The sequence below is a fragment of the Macaca nemestrina genome, chromosome 8, assembly GCF_043159975.1.
Source record: "Macaca nemestrina isolate mMacNem1 chromosome 8, mMacNem.hap1, whole genome shotgun sequence".
NCBI classification, from domain to species: Eukaryota; Metazoa; Chordata; class Mammalia; order Primates; family Cercopithecidae; genus Macaca; species Macaca nemestrina.
The window spans coordinates 89,586,897-89,601,453 of record NC_092132.1 but is presented as its reverse complement, the minus strand read 5'-3'; the positions used below and the strand labels follow the sequence as shown (position 1 = coordinate 89,601,453).

Genomic DNA, 14,557 nt, shown 5'->3' with positions numbered 1-14,557 from the left:
CAGTGGCTCAAGCCTGTAATCCCAACACTTTGGGAGACTGAGGTGGTAGGACTTTTGAGCCCAAGAGTTAAGAGACCAACCTGGCAACATGGCAAGACCCACCTCTGCAAAAATGTAAAAAAATTAATTGGGCATGGTGGCATGTGCCTGTAGTCTCAGTTACTTGGGAGGCTGAGGCGGGAAGATTGCTTGAGCCCAGAAGGTGAAGGCTGTAGTGAGCTATGATCATGCCACTGCACTCCAGGCTGGGTGACAGTGCGAGACCCTGACTCTAAAAATAAAAATAAATAAATAAACTTAAAGGATCTAGTGGAAAAGGTGGATACATGCGCAATCAGATTAGGAATTTCAGCAGAAAGATGGAAACTATAAGAAAATAGAGTCAAACAGGAAGGCTGTAAACTTAAATGAGCTCTAAAGATTTGATGTTAGTAACATAATAATGTTAATTTTCCAATTTTAATGGGTTTACTGAGGTTAAGTATGAGAACATCCTTATTTGCAGAAGCCATCAAATAAGTTACAACTTCCCTGAGATAACATGACCTACAGTAAATTTAAAAATGAGTCATAAAATAATTCATCAATAAAAACAGAAACAGTAGGCTAGGTGTGATGGCTCAAGCCTGTAATGCCAGTTCTTTGGGAGGCCAAGGCAGGAGGATTGCTTGAGGCTAGGAGTTCAAGATCAGCCTGGGCAAATCAGTGAAATCCCTGTCTCTACCAAAAAAAAAAATTTTAAGTAAATACAGGCCAGGCACAGTGGCTCATGCCTATAATACCAGCACTTTGGGAGGGTGAGGCAGGAGAACCACCTGCGGTCAGGAGTTCGAGACCAGCCTGGCCAACAGGGTGAAACCCTGTCTCTACTAAAAATAAAAAAATTAGCCAGGTGTGGTGGCATGCGCCTATAGTCCCAGCTACTCGGGAGGCTGAGGCAGGAGAATCGCTTAAACTTGGGAAGCGGAGGTTGCAGTGAACTGAGCTCACACCACTGCACTCCAGCCTGGGACACAAGAGAGACTCTGTCTCAACCCTAAGTAAATATAAATAAAAATAAAAAATACATATTTTTAAAACAGGAAAAATTATTAGTGACCCAATGTAAAATAAAATACCATTTACACTGTTACATATACACAGATACCACAATGCTGTAAACTTTAAGTTAATTCACAAACGTAAGACTTCATTTTTATGTATTTAAACAATTCCTTAGAAATGTCCTCATTCTATTCATGAAAAAAACAAAAATGATTTTGTACAACCTTATTACATGTGGGGGAAAAACTTTAATCACAGATTTGAACTAGATTACAAGAAAATCTCTGTCCTGTAGTAGAAGCAAGATCAGAGGCTCATGCCATCCCCGCCCCTTCCTTCCACACTGCAAGCCCTATTTTACGTCTCTGTAAATGGAAGAAAGGGTTTCAGCAGTGGGAGTAAACGACAGGATGAAAGGTGGTGGACCTGGAGAGAGGATGATATCTGGGAGCTTCCTGCTAACATATGCCCAGTTCCAGGCTGGCTGTTTGTTCTCCTCCCTTAGCTAACATTACCTGCCTGCTGTCCTCTATATGGCTACCAAGGCCAACAAATTTATTTCTTACAGCAGCGCTGTACTGTTGGCAGTTAGTAGGGAATAGAAAAGATTTAAGTAAGATCCACCTATGCCTCAGAGGAAAATATCCTATGTATTTGATTACAGAAGTTGGGAAGTCAAGATATTCTAAGGAGTGAATAAAATGGTGATCATGGCACTAGCCATAAAATCCACATTCCCTTCCCATGTCACCACTGTCAGACACGCCATTACAGACCACGGCCTCCACTGGTCCTGGCAAAAAGAAAAAAGTGAGCATCCAGAGATCAAGGGCAGAATCAGGATCAAAGAAAAAGCGTGAAAAAGAAGGAAATCTAGAGTGGTTGTAATAGGAAAGTAAGTTCTTAGGGCCATATTCCTCCACATAGAACAGCTGTCTCTAGAAAGGCTGCCATTTGTATAGAAGACAAAACTAAAGTCCAGAATATAGAAATCTGAAAATATCAGTCTGTTTCTTTCCTTAAGTGTATTCCTGTCTGATCAGCTAAGAAATAAACATTCAAAAAATAAAGACTTCAGTCTAAATTTCAGAGCAGGAAATACATTTCTAAAGTAGTTTATAAGATCTTCACGCCGGGCGCGGTGGCTCACGCCTGTAATCCCAGCACTTTGGGAGGCCGAGGTGGGCGGATCACGAGGTCAGGAGATCAAGACCATCCTGGCTAACACAGTGAAACCCCGTCTCTACTAAAAAAAACAAAAAACTAGCCGGGCGAGGTGGCGGGCGCCTGTAGTCCAGCTACTCGGGAGGCTGAGGCAGGAGAATGGCGTGAACCTGGGAGGCGGAGCTTGCAGTGAGCTGAGATCCGGCAACTGCACTCCAGCCTGGACGAGAGAGCGAGACTCCGTCTCAAAAAAAAAAAAAAGATCTTCACAAAACAGATTAAATTAAGTATGATAACTGTGATTCTAGTATGAAATAAGCTACTCAAATGGACTTGAGAATGTTTTGAAAAATAATTTAATGATATTCCGAGATTTTATATGTTTCCATATTATATCATTTCTTTCCAATTATATAATTCTAACTCAAGTAATTCAATTTACTTTAAGCTCTACAAAACAGTCACTGAGTTTGTCTGAGGATCAATTGTCCCATCAAATACATTTTCTGAGCAATAAAGAAACTCCTTTGAAGGATTCTATATAGAATATTACCGAGGTTCTCTCTGGCTTTACGGAGTATTTTTTAAAATAATAAACAATTGAACTATTCACATAATACCAAACCACCTGGTTGAAAGCGGAAAAATCCAATTAATCAAATATTTTTTTTTAAAGTTTACTATAGTGCCAGTAAACATGAAAACCTAGTACTATTTAAATGTGTCACTCTTAAAACAGATGTGATCATACTACTCCCTGCTGAGAAAGTATCAGTGCAATACCACTCTAGTCCAACACTTTCAAGCCCCTTGAGGCCCCCATTGCCTATGAAGTGACATTACATTATTTCATATATCATATGAACTAACTGTGGCTCCCAGAGTACTTTTCCACCTTTGTGCTTCTGCTCACGTGGTTGCTGTTACTTGGAGCACTTCCTGTTCATGTTTCCCTGTCTAGCAGTAGAAATCTTACTGCACTTTAACTCCTCCTCCCTCAAGACTCTACACTCAGTCTCCAAGTTCTGTCTATTTTACCTCCAAGAGCTCTCTCAAATGTATACTCCCAGGTATCTGGGGTCGTCACCTGGCTCTATTCCTAGTATACCCTGGGCAAATAACAACCTCTCTGTGCCTCAATTTCCTCATGAGTAAAATCGGGGTACCACATAGACTCCATTATGTTATGAGACTTAAAGCAGTTAATTTATGTTAAGCATTTGACAGTGTCTGGCATAGTAGGTGCTCAAAAAAAATTTGTAGGTTCGTTAAATATGTATGTAGTATTAAAATGACAACACACATTAGTGTAATAAGCATGTCATTGGTGGTGATTTCTACTAATAGCAGCCTAATAGTTCAGTGATATATATCCTCAAGCGTCATTTTAAAGTCTGTGCTTCCTTCCATGTCCTTCTATGAAACCACTTTGATGCTCAACAACATAATACAGAAAGCCAATGTTTGTTACATGGCTATTGAACCTTCAGTATTTCTGTGTAGTCTAAAAACAAAAGAGACCTACAAACTAGGTATTGGTAGAATAATGAAGTAAAAGTTGGAAGAGTGAAACACTAAACACTTAAAAACCAGAGGGCAATTTTCATGATGGCCAAACAAAGAAGAACCACAAATCATTAAGTATACAACATCAAAATTTCTTGAGTAATAAAGAAAAGAATGACTATCCTGGAGAGAAACCTATTGCTATTTTATTTATTCAGAAAGACACACCAACCTCAGGAATGAATCAACAGAAAATGCGTAAATTTTGGTATGCAAATTATATTTAATGTAATATTATTTAATATTTCATTTTATTAAATCCACACTGGTAAAGTCAAACTTATTTTGAACAGAAGTAAACGCTAAATAATTGAAGCTTTTTTTTTTTTTTTTTTCTGAGACAGAGTCTTGCTCAGTCACCCAAGCTGGAGTGCAGTGGCACAATCTCGGCTCACTGCAAGCTCCGCCTCCCGGGTTCACACCATTCTCCTGCCTCAGCGTCCCGAGTAGCTGGGACCACAGGTGCCCACCACCATGCCCGGCTAACTTTTTTTGTATTTTTAGTAGAGACGGGGTTTCACCATGCTAGCCAGGATGGTCTCGATCTCCTGACCTCGTGATCCACCTGCCTCTGCCTCCCAAAGTGCTGGGATTACAGGCAAGAGCCACCGCACCCAGCCAAATGAAGCATTTTTAAAGCAGTTTCTATAGCTTTAATTAGTCTCTTACTCTTTTAGATGTTTTAAATATAAATTTTCATATTTCAGCTTATAGTCTATAGTGCTGCATGGTTGTTTAATAGAAACTAATGTCTATGGGAAAACTCATTTTAAGAAAGACACATGCATATGTACAATGCATGCAAACAGATAACAGGGAATAGTAAATATCACTTCTATTGTATTTTTCAGGATCTTCTCAATCAATAAAATGGAAGGTAACACAGTTCCAATGTAACACATATGAATGGCAACACAGAGGTGAAAGTATCCTTGCTTACCATGCCAAACGGCTGCATGTCCATCCCACAGAGTTGCCACCGTTTTCCTTGCACCATCCCATAAATTATGAGAGTAGGCTTCTTTTAATACATTCTTTCTCTTATAAATGTGTAAGAAAATAATGGTAAGGTAGAGAAGAAAGATAGTAAAGTAAGGAAGTATTAAAAGTATTAGTGGTGTAAAAACCCACAAGAGATAGTTTGCAAAATTCAAATAGTCCTCCAACTGCTCCACACCAAACCATTCTTCGAGTATGTGAATCAGACAAAGCATATAGGGCACAGAATCCTGTCCTAGACCACAGGTTTGATTTTTGTCTATCATTTTTCTTTAGGTGAAAATGACAAATTCAGTTTCTTTCTTCATTGCCATAGCAGGTCGTTAATTTTGACACTAGAAGAGAAAAATAATCCAGCGTTATTTTCTCCACAGCTATAAAGTTAAATGTTTTACTCTACTTAAATAGTATATAGAGTCATTTCTTAATACCAAAAATGAGTAGATGGTTAATGGTTAACTTTGTTGCAGATTTAAATGTGAAAATTATAAGGTTTCATCTAGCTGTTCATGAAGTGTGTCATGTTTAGCTTTTGAAATAATTCACTATAATTGAGAGAAGAAAATAAAGCTATAATTAAGAGAAGAAAGCCGGGCGCGGTGGCTCAAGCCTGTAATCCCAGCACTTTGGGAGGCCGAGACGGGCGGATCACGAGGTCAGGAGATCGAGACCATCCTGGCTAACACGGTGAAACCCCGTCTCTACTAAAAAATACAAAAAACTAGCCGGGCGAGGTGGTGGGCGCCTGTAGTCCCAGCTACTCGGGAGGCTGAGGCAGGAGAATGGCGTAAACCCGGGAGGCGGAGCTTGCAGTGAGCTGAGATCCAGCCACTGCACTCCAGCCTGGGCGACAGAGTAAGACTCCGTCTCAAAAAAAAAAAAAAAAAAAAGAGAAGAAAATAAAGCTGATGAGGATAACAATTTCAGATTGATTTTAATAATTTGACTCCTATCTTAACTGGATCATGTTGAAAACTTAGATCTTAAACCAGGTCATATTGAGATCACTTTTTTTTTTTTCTTCTTTGAGATGGAGTCTCACCCTGTTGCCCAGGATGGAGAACAGTGGCACGATCGCGGTCACTGCAACCTCCGCCTCCCGGGTTCAGGCAATCCTTCTGCCTCAGCATCCCGAGTAGCTGGGACTACAGGCATGTGTCACCACGCCTGGCTAATTTTTGTATTTTTAGGAGAGACAGGGTTTCACTATGTTGGCCAGGCTAGTCCCAAACTCCTGACCTCAAGTGGTCCACCCACCTTAGCCTCCCGAAGTGCTGAGATTACAGGCATCAGTCACCGTGCCCAGCCATATTGAGATAACTTTGCACAAAAGAAAACATCAATATCTATCTAATTCAGTAAAAGTAACCCAATTCTTTAGGAAATGATGACATACATTTATGGATTTTTTTTTAAATAGAGAAACAGATTTACAAAAAAGTTCATTATGCAATAAAAATTTATCAGTACTGCTTTTATCTTAAATCTTAAATGACTGAAAATATAGCTGTATAATTATTTTACGAATTCACTCTCTAAAACAGTTATTTGACTTACCAGAAGTTAGATAAATATCTTGTCCCAAACTTCAATGTCTGTATTCTGGAAAGCACAGTAAACAAATGTAAGAAATAAATTACTAAGAAAAAAAGATAATCATTAATACCTAAAATTAGAATTTCTATAAAATCAACAGCAAGAGACATTCATAAATGTTTGGGAAATATGATCACAGGCCCACACTGGTATATTACAATTAAAAAGTACATTCATGCTATCATTGCTTTGGTGAGGACAACTCTATACTGTTTAGTGTCACTATACAGAGCCCCACCTAAGAATTTTTTTTAAACAAAGCTTTCAAAAGCTTTGTTTCTTAGGAGAAAAAGTATGAAAATGTATAACTGACTATGATTCTTTTTAGTAACTTTGCCAGATAAGCTGAAGGTGAAACATAATATTCAATTACACAATTATATTAGCCCTATGATAATATTTTCCTACAAAAGATTTCCTTTCTCCATACTTTGATTCTATTCTTACAGCTATTTTATCATTATTCCATACTATATAATCTCACTGAAAATTATCTCAAGTCCTTTGTATCTGAGGCAAAAAGTGAATACGTGAAAGCAAAGGATGAAAGGAGAGGAAGAGACGTACATGTAAGAAAAACTTATTGTTTTTATTCCAAGATTATCTTGCTAACTGGCTTATTAGGAAGGCAGGCACTGACTTGTTCTCCCAGGAATGAAACATTTCATCTAACTTCTTTGTAACCAATAGCATTTACTTGTGAGAAGTCTGGGTCTGTTATGGTAACGGGAGATGAACATAGCAAACATTGAGCCCACAACTTGGGCTTTATTTATATCATAATCTAATCAATCCACATAAAAAGCCAAATCACTGGCCGGGTGCAGTGGCTCACGCCTGTAATCCCAGCACTTTGGGAGGCCGAGGCACCCGGATCACCTGAGGTTGGGGATTTGAGACCAGCCTGACCAACATGGTGAAACTCCATCTCCACCAAAAATACAAAATTAGCCAGGAGTGGTGGTGCACGCCTGTAGTCCCAGCTACTCGGGAGGCTGAGGCATCGCTCGAACCTGGGAGGTGCAGGTTGCAGTGAGCTGAGATTGCACCATTGTACTCCAGCCTGGACAACAAGAGTAAAACTCCCATCTCAAAAAATAAAAATAAAAAAGTCAAATCACTATAATTTACCCATGTTTGATCATTTAGAATGCAATATATCAAAATCTAAAACTTTTATTTAATTATTCTTAATTTTATTTTTGAGACAGATTCTCGCTCTGTCGCCCAGACCGGAGTGCAGTGGCAATCTTGGCTCACTGTAACCACTGCCTCCTGGGTTCATGTGATTCTCCTGCCTCAGACCCTCGAGTAGCTGGGACTACAGGTGTGCGCCACCACGGCTGGTTAATTTTTTTTTTTTTTTTTGTACTTTTAATAGAGATGAGGTTTTGCTATGTTGGCCAGGCTGGTCGTGAACTTCTGACAGGTGATCCACCCGCCTCGGCCTCCTAAAGTGCTCAGATTATAGGTGTGAGCCACTGCACCCAGCTGAAATGTAATGCTTTTTAAAATGAGAGCTTTTCCCACTAGGATAGCTACAGAAAATCACCAAAAATGGAAATTATCAAGTACTTGATGATGATGTAGAGAATTTAGAATTTCCTATACTACTCATGGGAATGTAAAATGGGGTCGCTGCTGTAGAAATCAGTGTGGCAGTTTCTCAAAAAGCTAAACACAGAGTTACCATATGACCCTGCAATTCTATTCCTAGGTATATATCCACAAAACGATTGAAAATATGTATTCACATAAAAATTTGTACACAAATGTTCACGGCAGCATTATTCATAATACTCAAAGAGTGGAAACAACTGAGTGGATAAATAAAATGTGGCATATACATACAATAGGATGTTGTCCAGCCTCGAAAAAGTCACATACTGTATGATTCCATTTCTATTAAATACCCAGAGCAGGCTAATCCATACAGACAGAAAAATTAAGTGGTTGTCAGGGCTGGGGAGGGGAGAATGAAGAGTGACTGTTAATGGAAGAAACAGAGGTATCTTTGGGATAATGAAAATGTTCTGGAATTAGTAGTAATGGTTGTAAAATCTTGTAAATATACTAAAACCCACTGAACTATACACTTTTAAATAGTGAATGCTATGGTAAATTATAGCTCAACTTAAAAAGAGCTTTTAAATGTTGTTAATAAATTAACGAAATACATAACCCCTCATATATGTTAAAAGCAGCTTTTCCTAGCCCTGAAAACCAATCAGCATTTTTATGATCTGACCCTAACTACTGCTTAATAAAATTTCCTACAATAATCTAGTCACATTTCCTTTTTTTTTTTTTTTTTGTTTTTGAGAAGGAGTCTCGCTCTGTCACCCAGGCTGGAATGCAGTGGTGCTCACTGCAAGCTCTGCCTCCCGGGTTCACGTCATTCTCCTGCCTTAGCCAACCGAGTAGCTGGGACCACAGGCGCCCGTCACCACACCCAGCTAACTTTTTTGTATTTTTTCAGTACAGACAGGGTTTCACTGTGTTAGCCAGGATGTTCTTAATCTCCTGACCTCATGATCTGCCCGTCTCAGCCTCCCAAAGTGCTGGGATTACAGGCGTGAGCCACCACGCCCAGCCCACATTATCAATTTTTAACAGGATAGTAAAATCCTGTGATTTCTCTTTCTTTTGAGACAGAGTCTCACTCTGTCACCCAGGCTACAGTATAGTGGCTCACTGCAACCTCTGCCTCCTGGGTTCAAATGATTCTTGTGCCTTAGCCTCCCAAGTAGCTGGGATTACAGACATGCACCACCACGCCCGGCTAATTTTTGTAGTTTCAGGAGAGACAGGGTTTCACCATGTTGTCCAGACTGGTTTCCAACTCCTGGCCTCATGTGATCTGCCCACCTCGCCCTCCCAAATTGCTGGGATTACAGTTGTGAGTCACCGCACCAGGCCAAATTCTGTGATTTAAAAACTTTGTTTCAGACCTCCCCAGACAAACTGGTAATAGAATTACACCTCTTATCCTCCTAATCTACATTGTGATTGATTATACATACTTAAAGAACACAGTAATGGGAAGAGGGTCACAGTACAGGCAGAGATCCAGTGAGTGGACTACGTGGAAACTTTTGTTGAGACCTAGTAGTCCCTTAACACTGCTGTATGTAAGAACCCTGCCTACAAATGGCCATTCAAACTTGATTTTGATTTAAACCCTTTCAGAACAGAAACTCAAAAGGTGTCCCATTCAGTCTCCACAACCATCTATCAGAACTACTAAAAAGGTCTTCCTTATACTTATTCCCCGGTAACTTTTCCCTACTGGACCTAGTTCTGTACCACAGACCCTCTTCCACTAAACAACCTTGTAAGTTTAAAAACAGCTGCCATGAGCCACAAAATTCCTTCTCCAGTCAGAATCCTTAATTCTTTCAACCACTTATCAGCCCCTGGTTTCTTAACCTTTCGGCACTCAAGACCACTCCAAGTTGCTGACTCCAGATATCTGATACTGACAATACCATGTATGGTAACCCCTGTGCCTTGGTTTGCTAAAACCTATAAAACTAGGATAATAATCCTATCTACCTCATGAGATTACTGTGATTAAATGGGCTAATCTGTGTAAAGATTGTTCTAGGCACAATACCTTACATGTAATCACTGTTACATGTTTGCTATCACTATCATTCACAGAATCACAGCAGCTTTTTTGGTAACTCTATCATGCTAACTCATTCAGCTAAAAATATGCTACTATTTTCTACATCTCTACAAACTGCACTTGAAAAAAACCTTTTTGAGTCCAGCAAAGATTATACATCTAATCTGCTTATTAACTTTCATGGGATGGGCTAAGACATAGCCCATCCTTTCGGTCTGTTTCAGGAACACAGTGGATGACATGAATGGGCTCAGGAGCCAGACTGCACATACTGGAATACTGGCTTTACAACCTTAAGCAAGTTACACCTCTGTGTCTCATTGTTTCTCTGAAAATGAAGATGATAAATCATTCTATAAAGACCTATTTAGCAGCTATGTATCCTAATATATACCAAGCATTTCCTCAGAAGCAAATAAAGCAAAGTCTACACCCTCAAGTGGCTTACATCCTAGAGGGGGAAGATAGACAATAAACAAAGAACTAGTAAATACATACTAGGTCAGATGATGACAGGTGCTAGGGAGATAGATAAACAGCAGTGTAAGAAGAATATAGAGTTCGAATGGCCTGAACCCAGGAGGCAGAGCTTGCAGTGAGCTGAGATCCGGCCACTGCACTCCAGCCTGGGCGACAGAGCAAGACTCCATCTCAAAAAAAAAAAAAAAAGAAGAATATAGAGTTCTATGTCAGGCACAGGAATATGGGAAAGGAGGGGGTTGCTATGTTATATAGGGCATTCTGGGAAGACCTCTCTAAAAGATATTTTTGAGCAGAAACCTGAGGAAGTAAGGAGGCAAACCGTGTGGATACTTAGGGGAAGAGATTCCTAGCTAAATGAACAGCAAGTGCAAAATACGTGCACTTGGTGTGGCCTGAGGAGCAGCAAGGATGCCAGGCTGAGAAAGTGACAGGGAGGGCACTCGGAAATGGACCAGAGAGGCAACACCGTAGAGCTTTCTATGCATGCTTTTATCTAAGTGAGATGGAGAAGGCATCAGAGGGCACTGAGCAGAAGGGTGAGGTTGCCTGGTTTGGGTTTTAAGTGGCTGCTGTGTTGAGAACATACTGCACAGGGAGCAAGTAGGAAGTTATTGCAATAATTGCGATAAGTGATGAAAGTGGCTTACATACATGTGGCAGAGGGAAGGCAGTAGGAAATGGTCAGTTTCTGGATATATTTTGAAGATAAAGCCAACAGGATTTGCTAATAAACTGATGTAGAATCTGAGATAATTATATGGTGTTTTGGCAACCTGGGTTTGTATCCTGGGAGACTCTGCCACTTACCGTGTCACCTAGCAAGTACTTAAATATCTTTCTGCCTCAGTTTCTTCATCTGTAAAATAAAAATAACAGCATCTACCTAATAAAGCTATCGTGAAGATTACTTGTTAAAAAACTCTTAGAGGAGTGCTTTCTGCCATATAAGCATTAACTATTGCTATCATCATTATCATCATTATTTGCTTGCTTCTAAACAAACGGAGTTGCAGGAAGAACAGGTTTGAGAGTGGGATGGAGATCAAGAATTCCACTTTAAACATGTTAAGTTTAAGATGTCTACTGGACATCCAAATGAAGACATTAAGTAGGCAGCTGGACATCAGTAGTTTAGCAGAAGATCAGGAATAGGATATACGGTATAAGTGGATGGCCCTGATATAAATCTAGGAATTGGTAGCATATAGACAATATTTCAAACCATGGAACTACAGAAAATCCCTCCAGGGAACAAATACAGAGTAAAAAAGAATTTCTGGCCAGGTACAGTGGCTCACACCTGTAATCCCAGCACTTTGGGAGGCCGAGGCGGGAGGATCACCTGAGGTCAGGAGTTCGAGACCAGCCTGACCAACATGGAGAAACCCCGTCTCCACCAAAAATACAAAATTAGCCGGGCGTGGTGGTACACGCCTGTAGTCCCAACTACTCGGTAGGCTGAGGCAGGAGAATCACTTGAACCTGGGAGGCGGAGGTTGCAGTGAGCCGAGATCATGCCACTGCACTCCAGCCTGGGCAACAACAGTAAAACTCAGTCTCAAAAAAAAGAATTTCCAGGACTGAGTCTTGAGGCACCCAACAATTTAGAAATTGGGAAGACAATGACAAGCCAGCTTCCTCCTTGTAGCAGTAGTATCCTGGAAGTAAGAGCTTCAAGAAGGAAGGTATATTCTGCTGTTTTAAATGCTGCTGACAGGCCTAGTAAGGTAAGAGATCACTTCCTTCCTGTAGGAGATAGCTTTAAAAAAAAAAAAAAAGAAACAAATGATAATTGATCACTGGATTTTACAACACAGAGGAAACTGGCAAACCCTGATAAAAGCTGTTTTGGTATCGTGGGGAGCAAAACACTTTGGACAGGAGAGGACAGAAGCCGCTCCCCTTTACCCTTGAAGTTCAAGAATGAATGGGAGAAAAGGAATTGGAAACAGCAAATATAAAAACTCACAGAGGAAACAGGTGGGTATCTAGAAGGGAACACAGGTGAGTTGTTCCTTGCTGTTGCTGCTGCTGCTGCTGCAGCTGCTGCTTTTAAGATAGAGGCCAGGCATGGTAACTCACACCTATAATCTCAGCACTTTGGGAGACTGAGGCAGGAGGCTCACTTGAAACCATAAGTTCAAGACCAGCCAGGCAATACAGTAAAAACTCGTCTCTAAAAAAAAATTTAGGCCAGGTGCGGTGCCTCACACCTGTAATCCCAACACTTTGGGAGGCCAAAAGGGGGGGCAAATCACTTAGAGGTCCGGAGTTCAAGACCAGCCTTGGTAATACAGTGAAACCCCATCTCTACTAAAAATGTAAAAATTAGACAGGTGTGGTGGTGCATTCCTGTAATCTCAGCTACTCAGGAGGCTGACGCACGAGAATGGCTTGAACCCAGGAGGCGGAGAGTGCAGTGAGCCGAGATCATGACACTGCACTCCAGCCTGGACAATAGAGTGAGACTCCACTCAAAAAGAAAAAAAAATTAAAAATTAGCCGGGCATGGTGGCACGTACCAGTGGTCCCAGCTACTTGGGAGGCTGAAGGGGGAGTATCACTTGAGCCTGGGAGGTAGAAGCTGCAGTGAGTCATGATCAAGCTACTGCACTCCAGCCTCAGTGAAACAGCAAGTGACTCTGTCTTTAAAAAAAAAAAAAAAAGGCCAGGCACAGTGATTCATGCCTGTAATCCCAGCACTTTGGGAGGCCAAGGTGGGTGGATCACTTCGGGTCAGGAGTTCAAGACCAGCCTGGCCAACATGGTAAAGCCCTGTCTCTACTAAAAATACAAAAATTAGCCAGGCATGATGGTACATACCTGTAGTCTCAGCTACTTGGGAGGCTGAGGCACAAGAATTGCTTGAACCCAGGAGGCAGAGGTTATGTAAGCCGAGATTCTGACAGTGCACTCCAGCCTCGGGGACAGAGCGAGTCTCCCATCTCAAATAAAAAAAAAAAAAAAAAAGGTAGGAGAAAACATAGCCATGTTCAATGTCAATGATAATTCATCAATGGTAGAGAGAAATGGATGATGTAGGAGAGGAGATAATTGTTAGAGCTCTGTCCTTGACTAGGCCAAAGGAGACAGGATACAATGTACAAGTGGATGGCCCAGAGAAGTTTGTGCCAGACACTATTCTAAATATGTCAGTAAATAAAATAGATAGTTATCTGAGAAAACATACGAAAAACACTTAGAATACTTTCTGGCACATAGTAGGCACCTAACAAATGCTGGCTAAATATACAACTGAACTGTGTTCATCTAAAACTTTTTTTTTTTTTTTTTTTTTTGAGACAGAGTCTCGCTCTGTCACCCAGGCTGGACTGCAGTGGCTCCATTTCGGCTCACTGCAACCTCCACCTCCCAGGCTCAAGCAATTCTCATACCTCAGCCTCCCAAGTACCTGTGACTACAGGCAAGCATCACTATATCCAGCTAATTTTTGTATTTTTAGTAGACATGGGGTTTCGCCATGTTGGCCAGGCTTGTTTGGAACTCCTGGCCTCCAGTAATCTGCTCGCCTCCACCTTCCAAAGTGCTCGGATTACAGGCGTGAGCCATGCCACTTGGCCTCATCTAAATCTTTAATAAAAATCTGGATCAAAATGGTATCCTAAAACCTGCTACTAGGGAACTATCACAGGAATTTGAATAAAATGCTTTTCAGTAGGTAAAATGTAGCACTTACTTTTGATAATATGATAAAGTGTCTTTAAATCTCAATGAATGCAACCCCTTAATTGTGCAGATAACAAAAAAAGTAAATACAGAAAGCCAAGTTTGCTTGCTTAAAATTACTAAACTAATTCAGTAAAAGCCAAGAACTAAAATTAAGATTTAGTCCTCTTACCTCCTAGTCTGGCTTCCAATACACTTTCTTTGATATATCTCTCTTTTTCCCTCTTGACAGAAAGACTGAAAATATTAAGACTGCAATTTCTGTCTTCCCTATACTTCTGCCTGGCCCTTCCCCTTCCCGGTCAATTTACCTTGAGATGTAACTGATTCCTTATCACTTTATTTCAATCCAAGAAAAATGACATGGGCCAGGGTGGCTCATGTGAT

The 14,557-nt window shown here is 40.6% G+C and overlaps 1 protein-coding gene across 7 annotated transcripts in view; it reads right to left on the bottom strand.

Moving 5' to 3' along the window:
• LOC105482278 (transmembrane protein 68) overlaps nucleotides 1-14,557 on the bottom strand; it is a 39,231-nt gene that overhangs the window by 21,643 nt on the left and 3,031 nt on the right. For all 7 annotated transcript variants that reach the window (XR_987519.3, XR_011607020.1, XM_011742304.2 and 4 more), the window contains exons 2-3: nucleotides 6,331-6,375; nucleotides 4,715-5,108 (exon numbers count right to left, since the gene is read on the bottom strand). Coding sequence is in view for 5 of the 7 variants with exons in the window: in XM_011742304.2 (XP_011740606.1) it covers nucleotides 4,715-5,039 (325 nt within the window). In the remaining 2 variants the exon portion in view is untranslated. The remainder of the gene's footprint in view (nucleotides 1-4,714; nucleotides 5,109-6,330; nucleotides 6,376-14,557) is intronic.